Source organism: Sorex araneus, chromosome 2 (genome assembly GCF_027595985.1).
Source record: "Sorex araneus isolate mSorAra2 chromosome 2, mSorAra2.pri, whole genome shotgun sequence".
Classification (NCBI taxonomy): domain Eukaryota; kingdom Metazoa; phylum Chordata; class Mammalia; order Eulipotyphla; family Soricidae; genus Sorex; species Sorex araneus.
In genome coordinates this window covers 334,260,716-334,275,780 of record NC_073303.1, presented here as the reverse complement: position 1 = coordinate 334,275,780, position 15,065 = coordinate 334,260,716, and the positions used below count along the sequence as shown (strand labels likewise).

Sequence of the window (15,065 nt, the reverse complement as noted above, 5' to 3'; positions counted from 1 at the left end):
GATAGCACAGAGAATAGGGTGTTTGCCTTGCATGCCGCTGACCCAGATTCGATCCCCAGCATCCCATATGGTCCCCCGAGCACTGCCAGGAGAAATTCCTGAGTGCATGAGCCAGGAGTAACCCCTGTGCAACACTGGTGTGATCCAAAAAGAAAAAAAGTCTCCATTTTTGAAGTAACTTAACTTCTCTAAAGAACGTATTTCCTTACATACATCCCTAGTACTCTGTATACCTCTTCCACTCAAATTCTGTTTTCTTTCTTCATATAGTTACTGAAAATCACAAAGTTTTCATGATTGGTCTTCCACTCAAATTCTCTTTGTTACAAATATGTTAAATGCCTTTATTTTTTAAGTAACTTCTCTAAAGAACATATTTCCTTACATGTTTTCCAATCTATGAAATGAAGGAGCAATAGTTAATATTTTAGCCTGGTGTAGGCCACCCAGGCTATACCAAGTGGTACTAGGGATAGAGTATAGTGAACATGTAATGTTGGGGATCAAACTCAGAGTCTTGCAAATACCTAGCCACCTGAGATATCTCTTCGGTCCAAGAATATCTGCTAAAAGAAAAATGGAAAATAAACTAGCTAACATATTTATAAAATGTCAAGTATTTATTTACATGGCCATGAGCAATGCACATCTAACACTAACAGAAAGCATTTTCCTAATCACTTCACCAATGGATGTTGAGTTTAAGATTACAGTTATAATCTATATATACACCTAAACAATACCCATCTTCCTTAAAACAGATGAATATTGCAAAAATTATAGATTCAGACCTTTTTGTACAATCAGATAACTAAAATACAACAGTTTCAATCCTTGCCCTTTTTTTTTTTTTTTTTTTTAATTTATTTATTTTTAATTAGAGAATCACCGTGAGGGTACAGTTACAGATTTATACACTTTTGTGCTTATACTTCCCTCATACAAAGTTTGGAACCCATCCCTTCACCAGTGCCCATTCTCCACCACCCGTAAACCCAGTGTCCCTCCCACCCTCCCCAATCCCATCTCCCCCCACCCCACCCTGCCACTGTGGCAAGGCATTCCCTTCTGTTTTCTCTCTCTAATTAGCTGTTGTGGTTTGCAATAAAGGTGTTGAGTGGCCGCTGTGCTCAGTCTCTAGCCCTCATTCAGCCCGCAACTCCCTTCCCCCACATGGCCTTCGACTACAATGTAGTTGGTGATCCCTTCTCTGAGTTGACCTTTCCCCGGAACGTGAGGCCAGCCTCGAAGCCATGGAGTCAACCTCCTGGTACTTATTTCTACAGTTCTTGGGTGTTAGTCTCCCACTCTGTTATTCTATATACCATAGATGAGTGCAATCTTTCTATGTCTGTCTCTCTCTTTCTGACTCATTTCACTCAGCATGAAACTTTTCATGCCCATCCACTTGACTACAAAATTCTTGACCTCCTTTTTTCTAACAGCTGCATAGTATTCCATTGTATAGATGTACCAAAGTTTCCTCAACCAGTCATCCGTTCTGGGGCATTCGGGTTTTTTCCAGATTCTCTTGCCCTTTTTTTTGCTTTTGTTTTTGGGCCATACCTGGCAATACTCAGGGTACTTTACTCCTGGCTTTGAGCTCTGGGATCACTCCTGGCAGGACTCTGGGACCTATGTGGTGCTACGGATCAAGCCTGGATCAGCTGTGTACAAGGCAAGAGCCCTCACTGCAGTACTGTAGCCCTGATCCCTTCAGTTCTTACCATTCGTACACACAGTGTGCTTCAGTTTAGTATGTGTGTGTTCTACATAACGGACATGAAGGTTCTCTTTTCTTCGTAGCCGGTTAATGCCAGAAAAAGAAAAGGCTGTTATTGGTGAATCTGGAATAACATTTTCCTCAGTTTCAAGTTCAGCTGGTTGCTGTTGATCATTCCTAGTGGAAAGTAACGATGAATGAAAGAAAATCAACTCAAGATGTATTATTTAAAACAGCCACTAAGGTATAGAGCTACAGCAGAACACAGGTATGAAATTGTAAGTAGTTTCTTACATTTAAGTTCCAAATCTAAATATAAGGGTTAGAGAAGTGCTGAAATGATTAAAGTACTAAGTGTGGAATACTATGAGAAGTAGGGTACAAATGGTAATTGTAGCACTTGAATCAAAATTAAAATAATTTCAAATGGCAGAGAAAATCAGCAGAGAATTCTATTTACCTTAATAGCAAACAATTATGTCTATTGGCTTAAAGGTTTTAGTTAGCAGGCAATCCAACAAGGAGCCTTTAGTAATATGTGCAAGGTTTAAATATATTTATGTAACTTAAAAATATAGAAAAATGGAAGGGGCAGAACTGCTTTATAGGTCAGACTATACCTAGAATACTGAGTTTGACAAAAATAGTACACAGTAGTATGTACTTGTGCTAGAGAAGCGTATCTAGAACTCCATGAAAAGGAGTGTCAAGTGTGTACAGAGAAGGATGTGATTAAGATTTCAAAATCTAGGAGTAAAGTAGGAATATAACAGCAGTGTGCAAGTCTAGAACAGAAAGACGGGAGACAGAAAATCAATTAGGCCATAGCCCTAAAAGCTCACTTGGCTTTCCATGGTTTTGAACTACATGTTGAAAATAGGAATAGAAAGACTTGTTAAATGCTCTTATGTTATGTGCTTCAGTGGTACCATCTGCTTGGAATGCTCATTCCAGATGTCACATGGCTAACTACCTCACCCCCTTCAAGTCTCCTGAATTTTTACTTTCTCATAAAGATCTATTTATTAAAGACTTTAAAACTCTTCCCACACTCCAGTAACTACTGTTCCTTCTGGCCTATTAACTATATTGGAAGCATTTACTGCTTTCTAACATAGTATATAATTGATTTTTCTATTGCTTACCTGCTCAAATACAAGCTCTAGGAGCATAAGAATCTTTGCTCAGTGATATAAATCCACAATAGTAGGCAATTTGGTGTTCAATAAATATTTGTTGAATGGGAGACTCTTAAGATTCCACTAAAAAATTAATTTGTGTTGATCTAGGCATATGTTCCTGCCAAATCAATTGAGGAACAAAGGTACTAAAATTACTTTTCATTTGAATTGTGGTTACTGAATAAATACAATGATTACCTTAAACTCAATCAACTCTCCTGTGTTAATCCATTACTGACCTTATCTGTCAACCAATTCTTAAGAGCCTGTACAGGCAGTGGGCATTTATGGGACCAAATCTGTATGTCCCAATATACTCATATCAACTGGTAATACTGCTTTATTTATTTATTTATTTATTTATTAAATCACCGTGAGATAAGCAGTTACAAAGTTATCCATGATTGGGTTTTGCTCATACAATGTCCCAACATCCATCCCTTCACTAGTGTAGTTATCCTCTTTCCTCTCCCCCCACATCCCCTACCCCCAGTCTGCCTCTACAGCAGATACTCTTCTTCTCTCTCCTTTTGGTCATTATGGTTTTCGGTACAGGTACTATAAGGTCATCATGTATATCCCTTTACCTACTTTTAGCACTCACTTCTTGTTCGAGCGATCATTTCCAACTGTCATTGTCATAGTGGTCCCTATGTGGTAATACTCTCTTTAAACAATACAATAAAAATTTATAAAATATCACCAACATAGTTTTATATAACATTACAAAATTAACTTTTCCTTAATAGTCATGTCTTAATTTTCTGGATAATACCAATATTGTGGTTTACAATCATATATTCTATACTGAGGAAAGTGTCCAGAGCTAATATCTAACTTTTAAATCTCTCCCTAAAATTCTTCACTGTCACTGTCATCCCGTTGCTCATGGGTTTGTTCGAGTGGGCACCAGTAACGTCTCTCAGTGAGAGACTTTTTGTTACTGTTTTTGGCATATCCAATACGCACGGGTAGCTTGCCAGGCTCTGCCATGCGGGTGCGATACTCTCGGTAGCTTGCTGGGCTCTCCGAGAGGGGAGGAGGAATCAAACACGGGTTGGCCCCGTGAAAGGCGAAAGCCCAACCGCTGTGCTATGGCTCTTATTCTGGAAAAATGAAGTAAACCAAAGTCACACACAAAAGAGCTTTATAAATTAATAACGTGTGAAATCTATCTGACCTCTCCTAGACAAATCATGTCACACAGCCTACTTGCTGATTAGCCATAAAAATTCAGCCTAATACATGGATGGGTAATGAGAAAAAAATAATTTCCTAAAAGAGTCCATTGAAAAGTGGTTGGAATCACAAAAGTAAAGAAAACTCAAGTTTCACTAGAAGTGACCATACCAAGTAATACTTTTTTTTTTCTCCTGTGCCCTTCTTTGTCATAACAGGGACTAAAGTAAAACAAAAACAAAGTAAAACAACTTCCCTATATTAAGCAAGTTTCCTTAAAGCACTGTGTATCATTCTGATTTTCTAGGAAAAATTAAATTCACACCTGGCTTTTGGCTAAATTCACTGTGCACCCTGTCATTTTCCTCTTTTCACTTTTCCTCTTAATAGTCTGAGAGTAATGGTTTTTTTTCCCAGTTATATACTTTACTTTAGACATCATCTTAAATTAAATTCCTGTTAAAACATAAGTTACAGTGGGAATAACTTAGCAGTAAGGCACATGCTTTGCATGTATGAAGACCTTGTCAACCCAAAACAAAGCAAAAAAGTTTCAATTGTTCTTTATTCCAAAAACCCACAAGGAGGAAAGTTCTCCTTTCAAAATCTGGTTTTAACAATTCTTAACATTTGATTTCTATTCTAGAGAACTTATATTTAAAACAAAATTTAATGAAGCAATTATGGCCAAAAATTTCACTTAAATATAACTTTCACAAAAGTGAAGAGGGTCCCCTAAAATACAAATAGTAAGTCTGATACCCTAATCTCTTGGAATCAGTATAAACTTACTATATGAAGGACTAAAGTAAGATCAATTAAAAAAAATTAGAATTTCCTCTCTTTTATTTTTTATTTTCTTTTTGGTTTTTGTGGGGGCTAGAACCAGCAATGCTCAGGGGTTACTCCTAGCTCTGCCAGGAATCTGCTAGAAATCTCAAGAATCACTCCTGGCAGTACTCAAAGGATCATACGGGATACAAGAAATTGAACCTGGGTCTGCCATGTGCAAGGCAAGCGACCAACCCACTGTGCTATTACTCTGGTCCTGAAATAAGATCCATTTTTAAAAAACAGCTGCAGGAATACAAATGTACTAAGGAATACTTTACTGATTATCTACTCTCGGAAAAACATCATTGATGATTTCCTTCCTCTCCCTGTTCTTTCTTTTGATAACTTATTATAAACAAAAAAATATACATTTGATACTGAAAAAGACAGTATCCTAACAGCAAATAACAGCATACTAAGAACTATCATTAATGAAATACTATTATTCAAGACTCATCTTCAGGCAGGTTTTATTCAATACTCAATACATGACTCTGATGCATACAAAGTGCTGATGAAATAGTTTTCAAATTTGTTGACACCACAAAGCTGAAACTAAATCCTCACCTAATAAACTGTCAGAGATAAATCAAGCTATAAAAATCCCTAGAAGTTTGAATAATAGGTCCTTTCTAACAAAATAAAATGGAGCCAAATGTTGCAACATAGAGGTTTTACTGAACAGAGTTAAGAAAAGAAAACACCTTAGTTCTGGGCCCAAAAACAACTCAGTGGCAGACTTGAAGGTTATCTTGAAGGCCGTGGGTTCAATACCTGCACCACTCTCTATGCAGAGGGTAAGGCAGAAAGCCCTGCCAATTGGGATTTTGGGTACTGCAATAAAAAGTGCAATCTCTAGTGCACCACAACGAAGCATGAAGATACACTACAACTAAAACTTGCAACACCTAGCAAACACCACAACTAAATGTGCACCCACTTAATCAAATGTGTGACATTCCCCAATCACTGCATCAACAGGAAAAGGGAAAAAATAATATGAGTCAGGTCCTGCAATTTACATAGAGTAACATTGCTCAGATACATTTTTAGGACTAATTTTTTAGCAACTGCTTTTTTGTTACCACAAAACTATTTAAAAAGGGCGGAAACTATTAAAAGGGAACGTGAAATCTTTGAAAACAGACATGATTCAGAAATCAGAACTTTATTAGAGGGGACCACACCCAGTGCTTGAGGCTTACTCCTGGCTCCGTGATCAGGAATCACTCCTGGTGGGGCTTATGAACCATGTGGCATACCAAGGATCAAACCCAGCTACACTGTATGCAGACAAGAGCATTTTATGATGTTTGGGCTCCAAGAAACCAGATTTCTTTTACAATAAAGGATAACATAGAGCATATGTATATGTATAGACCATCAAAACACTTCTAGTAGAACCCGAAGCATCATCCTGCAGTCAAGCACAATGATATTTTCACAGTAAAGCATAGAAATTCTCACATGAAGTGGGAAAATGAATATAAATTGCATATTGCCTGGTAAGGTGAGGTTGGGTTATAAATAATATTTTCTTATTTTAAATAATATTTTCTTAAGGCTTAGGTTTTAAAATCATATGTAAGGACTGTGGATTTGTGCTCTAGTCTCACTTTAATATATAGCAAGAGTGCAATTAGTCAGTACTGTGCTAGGAACGTGGCTCTGCATAGCTCAAATGGCTGAAGGCCATACTCTGTGTGAATGCCCTGATCCCTGAAACAGGATTCCTAGAGCACTGCATTTGCCTTGCACGTGGCCAACCTTTTTGGAAAATTCAATTCCTCCGTCCCTCTCGGAGAGCCCGACAAGCTACCGAGAGTATCTCACCCACATGGCAGAGCCTGGCTGGCTACCCGTGGCGTATCTGATATGCCAAAAATGGTAACAAGTCTCACAATGGAGACGCTACCAGTGCCCACTCGAGCAAATTGATGAACAACAGGACAACAGTGCTACAATAATTTATAAATTATTTAGTTATTATAATTTCATCATTATAAATAATTTACATATTACTTATAAAATTACTATAAAAACTAAATAAGATATTGGTAGTTAACATCCACACTGGAGTTGTTCATACTCTATACACTATCAAAACAAACAATATCAGAATTTTCTTTACACTTTTATTGCAGAACACCTAGTAATTTTATTTCTACATTTTAATAAGGTTGAGGCTACACCTGGTGGTGCTTAGAAAAGGACTTCTGGCTCTGTATTTAGGGGTCATTCCTGGTGGTGCTCAAAGGACCCTATGGAGTGCTGGGCATGAAACAGGGTAGGCCACATAAAAAAGTAAGTGCCTTAACCCTTATACTCTTTTTTTTAATACAACTTGGACCCCAGTGATTTTTAGCTTATTTTCTGCTTAATTTAGGACAAATACTTACTCAATTTTCTGCTGTAGTTGTTCAGAAAGCTTTTTATTTTCTTCCTGGAGAGTATTCTTTTCATTCACTTAAAATAATATAAAAAAGAAGGCATTATGTAACATGAATATCAGGCTTTCAAAATAATTTTAACAAGTATGGAGAAATTAAGATTCCTAATTAAAAAGTATAATATTAGTCACAATGTTACCATTCAAAACTAATTTGTTCCTAGTGATTAATATATCTCATATAATGCCAGTTCCATTAACTGGCTAATGAATAATTTTATGTAATTTATAGGCAAAAAGAAAAGCATGTCATGTACTAGGAAGTAAAATCTAATTATTCATTCTGAGGGAAAGAGCACATTCATCTGGTATTGTGGTTTAATTTAAATTATCTGGTCCTGATAATTTAAAATACCATTAAAATGAAAATCATTTATCTGGAAACCAACCTGACCATAAAAGTAATAAAATATCCATATAATTTTTAATTTTTATTTTATTTTTTTCTTTTTGGGTCACACCCGGCGATGCACAGGGGTTACTCCTGGCTCTGCACTTAGGAATTACTCCTGGCAGTGCTCAGGAGACCATATGGGATGCTGGGAATCGAACCCGGGTCGGCCACGTGCAAGGCAAAAGCCCTACCCGCTGTGCTATTGCTCCAGCCCCTCCATATAATTTTTAAAATATAAGTATATGTAAGTCAAAAACTTCTTCCTTAATCATACCCAATTTTGTGAACAATTTATGGTATCAGTAATTTAAATATATTAACTGTAGTATCGTTTGACTCTAACTAGACTAAATCTTTCTATCTAATCTTAATTTGTAAAATATAAACTCAACTTTGGGCTCTAATTTCCATTGTGACCAACAAAAAATAATCCTTTCAGTTACTATGATGTCACTGTTGAAGCATGTGCTTTATTAGAAGTACATCCAAGACCCTGAACAGCCATGATCCCAGAGGCACACAAACCAATCTCGGAATGCAGCGGCCGCTGGCAGAAATACCTCTGGACTTAATTACTAAAATACTAGAGGGGCTGGAGCAATAGCACAGTGGGTAGGGTGTTTGCCTTGCACGAGGCCAACCTGGGTTCAATTCCCAGCATCCCCATATGGTCCCCTGAGCACCACTAGGAGTAAGTCCTGAGTGCATGAGCCAGGAATAACCTCTGTGCATTGCCAGGTGTGACCCAAAAAGCAAAAATAAATAAATTAATAAAAATAAAGTAAAATAAAATAAAATACCAGAATCCCAAAACTGGGTGGCCACTTTTGCGACTGTGCAAAAGTGGCAAAAAACCATATGCTCTTTATTATCAGCAATAGAAAAACATGATCTAATGATCAGCAAAAAATCATATGCTCTTTGTTATCAGCAATAGAAAAATAACGATCTAATGATGCCATTTTGACATGTCTGATTGTTGGGGGGAAAACTCCAAATAATAATAGTGGGTTTTCTGTTGAAAATTGAATGTAATCAAAGTAAAGAGAGAATAAAGTGAAAATCACCTATCATACAGGCAGGAAGGGAGTGGGAGAGGGGGTACGCTGGGGTTCTTGGTGGTGGAACATGTGCACTGGTTGAAGGGATAGGTGTTTGATCATTGCATGACTGAGACTTGATCCTGAAAGCCCTGTAACTGTTCTCACGGTGATTCAGTAAAAATTTAAAAAAAAAAAAAAAAAAAAAGAAGTACAGCAAGTACATCAAGTCACAGAAAATACAATAATTTTCTACCAAAGAAAGTTAATAATAGTTTAAACTTGTTAATAATTTAGCAGTAAAAAAACTAAATATTTTTTTCTTATATTGAGTATATAAAAGTTTTAGGGTTACACATGATATGTGAGGTTAAACTTCCTCTCGTGGAGGATTACTTAAGATATGGATATGGACTTAAAGGAAAGGATAGTATAATGAAATGCTAAGATACTACATCAATATAATTTATACTATTGAAGTTGATATGCACACCAGAGAGGTACATATAAAGGACAAAAAAGAAAATCTAAGGAGAAAAGTATGGTCCTTGGGAAGATCTGGAAAGACCTTCATTAAAGGCAAGATAACTGTATTGAGTAGGTATCAATTATTGAATAGATATCATTAATCCTCTGCAGAGAATTAATGAAAGTTAGAAAGAACTGGGTATAAAAATATGACAGGAAGTCTTCAAAACCAGGCTAAGAAATCTGAACTGTAAAAGATTTATAAGTATTATTTTGATGACACATGAATGATGAGAAGTTTGGTTTGTTAGTACCTATAACCATAAACCAAAGTGAGAAGAATGCACTAACAAGTTAGGTGATCATTAAAAGAAATGAATATCCAAACTAAAGCAGAAGGGGCAGAAATAGAAAAAAGTTGTTACAGAGGTAGAATCAACAGTTAACTGGTAACTTACATCTTTTGGAGGGGTTAGAGAAATCAAAGATGGTCTTAAAATTTTGATTAAGATTTTAGGATTATATAGCCTCAGGTAGTTTAGGTTTATTGGGTTACTCCCATCACAGTGCTCCGATTCCTCTGTGCTTATTTGTAACATCTTTCCTAGTGTTCTGTTGACTTGTAAATATTGTTTTTCTCTTCTCCTTGAGTCCTTTGCATAGTTTATTCAGAGCCATGTCCTTTTTGTATGTACAAAGGAAGACTTAGCAAATGTAGAACTTTTGTAACCTGGGAGTCATTTGATTCTACATGTTGTCATGATCCAAACAGTGATAACTAGATTTGGACCCTGCTAGGGTGAGGAATGATTAATCTGGCCTGAGTGCTGTAGTTGAGTCTGGCAAGATGTTCCCAGGAGAGCTGCCTTGCAAGCCTCAATGTATCTCTTGCTATGTCCTTACAAAAATAACTAGTATTAAGATGTTAATAAGTGTTTGGACTAAGGAAAGGAGAAAAACACCTTAAGAGTCAGGAAGGACTTTGGAATGCCTGGCCCTCAGGAAGGACTTTCTTATGATGATTTGCTACCTAGCAGTGTGTAACCTGGGGACAAGGGAGAGAGGAAAAAGGGAGGAGAGAGACAAGAGAAGAGGGAGACTGGAGTAGATCCAGAGAGAGGACGGAGCTGGGAGTGCGGGAGATGAGAAAGATGGAAGCTTGAATAAACAGTAACTAATCAGCAACCAGTTTGGCCTTCTTCCTTCTGTTGCCTACCCTTGACCAACAGCACACACAGCGGTTCGAGAGCACCGAACGCGGGTGGTGAGACAGAGCTCCCCGGAGAGCCCGCGAGTGCTCACGCCCCTCGGCGTGCTTTAGTTTTTTACAAAGATGATATCCAAATCCCAATGAAATGACAAAACAACGCTAAAAATAAGTCAATAAAATTACTGAGAGGTCAGGAATACCATTAAAGGATCTGAGGCATGAAAAATTCCTCAACGATGTAAAAATAAATAGATTGAGACTGATGGTGAAATCCAATAAAGGGCTTTTTATAAAAAAGCCAGTTTTCCAAATGTCCAATGGAAACAAATCCTTAAATCCTGACCATAAAACTGAGGTTACCAAGGGATGAGTGGGCTAAAAGGATACAATGGATTATGGTGGAAGAATAATAGCACTTTAGTGACAAGTGACTTAAAACACAAACATTTACACTGTTGTAAAACTAAGCTATTTAAAAATCCCTGAAAATCTGAGTTTTCTCATAGAAACTCATTAATTTCATCATTTTATACCAGAGGTAGGAATGCTCAGGAAGGAAATTGGTAAGGGGTGGCTAATTTCTGGCTATCCCTAGCTAAAGTTATGAGATTATAGCTCTACAAGTTTTAAAATAGAGGGAATTCATTAATAAATACTGAGACAAGAAGATCACGGCAGTGCCCCCAAGTAATTAGTAGTAACCACTGAAGAAGGCAGCCAAAACAAATTATCCATATACCCAAAAACTCTCGTCTTTACCAGTTTCAGCCCTGAAGAAGGGATGTCAATAGGACCTGCATCAACTATAAACAAAGTAAGATTTCCCCCCCTTGGGCTAAGGAAATAAAAATGTGATTAACAAAACCATCAACATAGAGACAGACATTTAAAAGTTAAAATTAATACACACATACATGTGAGCAGGAGAGACAGTTCAATGGATTAAGCAAAATTTCTGTATTCATCAGTCCTCTTTCTGACTTCTTTTGCTTAGTATGACACCCCCTAGTTCCACCCAAGGTACTGCAAAAGGAGGGTTTTTTTCCCTTATAGCTGAATTGTGTGTGTGTGTGTGTGTGTGTGTGTGTGTGTGTGTGTGTGTTAGTTATAGCTGAATAGAATGAAAATAGATGAGCATGTATCCTTTCAAGTTAATGCTTTCATGTTATTGGGAAAGATGTCAAGGGTCACATGGGAGTTCTGTTTTTAATTTTTTGAGAAACCTCCATACTGGTTTACATAGAGGCTGAACCAGACAACAATACCACCAACAATGAATGAGGAGTCAATTTTCATTGCATCCCTGCAGTAACGAAGTTTTTTTTTTTTATTTCTAAAACTTTTATTTTGTTCTTTTTCAAGTTGGCCTATTTGTTTTTTTTCTTTTTTTGATTTTTGGCAGTCCTCAGGCTTTCAACTAGCTCTGGGCTCAGAGATCATTCTTGGTGCTGTACTATTGCTCTAGCCCCCTCTTTTTGTTTGTTTGTTTGTTTATTTTTTAATTAGTGAGTCACAGTGAGGGTACAGTTACAGATTCACACATTTTCGTGCTTTTTTCCCCTCATGCAATGTTCGAGAGACCATCCCTCCACCAGTGTCCATTCTCCACCACCAATGAACCCAGTATCCCCGCCCCCTCCCGCTCGCCTCTGTGGCAGGGCTTCCAGTTCGTTCTCTCTCTCTCCTTTTGGGTGTTGTGGTTTGCAGTAGGGGTATTGAGCGGCCATCACGTCCAGTCTCTAGTCTACTTTCAGCATAATTCTCCCTCCCTGCGAGGGATTTCCAATCACATTTTACTTGGTGTTCCCTTCTCTATCTGGGATGACTTTCCCCCAGGGTGTAAGGCCAGGCTCCAAGCTATGGTGCCAACCTCCTGGTATTATATGCTACTATTCTTAGCCCCCTCATTTTTAATTTTTTGTTGTTGCTTTTGGGCCACATCTGGTGGTGCTTTCTCTTGGCTTTAAGCTTAGAAATCATTTCTGGCAGTTTTTCAGAGGACCATATGCAACACTGGGGACCTAAGTCCTGAGTACTGCTGTATGCTATCTCTGTGGACTCTTGTTCCTTTTTTGTTTTAGAGTCACACCCAATGGTGTAAGGATTTACTCCTGGTTCTGTGCTCAGGGATCACTCTTGGCAGGCTTGGGGAACCATATGAGATACTGGAGATCAACCCTGGTTGAACTCATGCAGGCAAGCTCTCTACTCTCTGCACTATTGCTCCAACACTCCTTTGTCCCTAGTTCTTAACGATTTTTCCCCTTTTTGGTTCTGGATCACACCTGGCAGTGCTCAGAGCTTATTCCTGAATCTGGTTTATGGATCACTCTTGGCAGGCTTCAGGAACCATATGGCGTGCTGGGTGTGGAAGCCACCTGTAAGGCATGTGCCCTACCTGCTGTACTATCACTCTGGCCCTTCAACAAATTTCTTTCTTTCTTTTTTTTTGGCTTTTTGGGTCACACCCAGCGATGCACAGGGGTTACTCCTGGCTCGTGCACTCAGGAATCACTCCTGGCGGTGCTCGGGGGACCATATGGAATGCTGGGAATAGAAGGGTTGGCAGAGTGCAAGGCAAATGCCCTACCCTTGGTACAATACTGTGCTATTGCTCAGCCCCTCAACAAATTTCTTTCTTTTTCAAATTTCTTAAAACATACATACAGGTAGGAAAACATACATACAAGTAAGAATCTGAAACATCATTAGATTTTGATAGCTGGTTATGTTTTGCTAGCTTTTAGCCTTGAAAATATCTTAAACCAAAATATTTTAATATAAATTAGATATATCAAGAATTTCTCCCCTAAACATTTAACATTTCTATGAAAATAGCCATTGCTTGTTTTCTTATTTTGTTCACACCTGCCATCACTACATAATACTGCATATTGAGTTGTCTTAAGCTAGTATACTTTTTTTTTTTAATGATACTGATTTTTTCAAAAAGTAGACAATAATTATTTGTTCAATAACTTTCCTAGAATTATGTCACTTTCTGTTTATTTCTAGTTGGCCACTCTTATCACTTTATGTTGTTCCAGGAGTTGCACACATCGGCTGTAATTCTCACACACACTAGGTTGTAGTGTGCCCAAGATCACAAACTTTGATTGTGACTCTGGTATCCTGAAGGAATATCTCTAGGATCTCACAAACCTTGGTTGTGACCCTAATATTCTCAAGGAAGGTCTCTAGGATCTCACTTAACATTTGGGGCTTTGTAGGGATCAACTCTGTCACTGGCTAGGCAGGGACTTTACTACTGAGTGGTACTCATGAGCACCCCCCAGCTTATTTGCAGTATTACTTCAGAGATAAAAGTGTCTACTTCATATTGCATCACATGAGACAGATATCATCAGGTTAAGGAATCTAATCACTGGGCTCTGTACCATGGAAGCATATATTTCTCCATTATAGTTATATTTCCCCTTTATATCACTAAGAAGTGTGAGGATATGGGGGTAGATGAATGATACAATAAAATGATGAAAAATAAAATTCTCCCTCAATCTTTAATAATTTTAATGTCCATGAGTAGTAACTTTGCCTGAACCATGTGCAATGCAGCACCTTTAATCCTGTACTATCTCTTCGGCTCTACACCTTTTTGTAACCTATTCCACACTAAAATAAGCACAGAAGTCAAATAAAAAAATGGAAAAAAATATACATGACCTTTGCCAAAGAAAAAATATATAAAAACAATACATTTGATTATAATAGGTTTTCATAGATTACACTTTAAATATTAAACAAATGCAAAAAAGGAAACTTACTGAGTTCTGTAATTAGTTTAAGATTCTGTTGCCGGATATTCTCAAACTCCTGCTGTTTTTTCCGCATATGTTCTTCAGTTACTGCACAGCGATCACATAATCCTGCCCTTAATCTATGATATTAAAACAATAAATATTCAGAGTACAATTTAAATGTTCTAATCAGAAAATATGTAATATGTGAGATAATGAGTGTATTAGCTAAATATGAAGAATTCATGTGTCTACAAAATCATCACTATGTACACTTAGATTATCTTAAATTTCTGTCACTTATACCAATAAAGCTGAAATTAAAAAAACTATAAGAAGATAGTTCCTTATATTTGAACTCTGATATAAAGACCTAAGAACTGATCTGGTAAATACACAAAAAAAATCAACTAGCTTAATGATAAATTATACCTCTAGCATAGTCTCATAAAGGCTGAAATCATGCAATAAAATCTTCCTATGGGGGGCAGGGGGTTGGACCACACTCACTGGTGCTCAGAGGTCACTCCCGGCTCTATACTCAGGATTCACTCCTGGCAGTGCTCAGGGGACTATATACGGGATGCCAGGGATTAAAAAAAAATCTGCAATTTAAAATTCTATCGAAGGAAACTTATTTACTAAAGAAACCGACCATGGTTTAAGTCGTTATAGTCAAAATATGACTCTAGTCCAGCACTAAGGGGCAGAATCATATATTAAACAAACTTACACCGCTTTGACAGAGCACACAATGTAATGAATGAACATCCAACAATATTTTTTTAACTGAGTAAAGGTTAAAAGTCAAAGAAAATACAGAAGAAAA

The 15,065-nt window shown here is 37.4% G+C and overlaps 1 protein-coding gene across 2 annotated transcripts in view; it reads right to left on the bottom strand.

Moving 5' to 3' along the window:
* RBBP8 (RB binding protein 8, endonuclease) overlaps window positions 1-15,065 on the bottom strand; it is a 72,512-nt gene that overhangs the window by 29,893 nt on the left and 27,554 nt on the right. For both annotated transcript variants that reach the window (XM_055126959.1, XM_004606014.2), the window contains exons 5-7: window positions 14,264-14,376; window positions 7,317-7,383; window positions 1,728-1,900 (exon numbers count right to left, since the gene is read on the bottom strand). In XM_055126959.1, coding sequence (XP_054982934.1) covers window positions 1,728-1,900; window positions 7,317-7,383; window positions 14,264-14,376 — 353 coding nt within the window. The remainder of the gene's footprint in view (window positions 1-1,727; window positions 1,901-7,316; window positions 7,384-14,263; window positions 14,377-15,065) is intronic.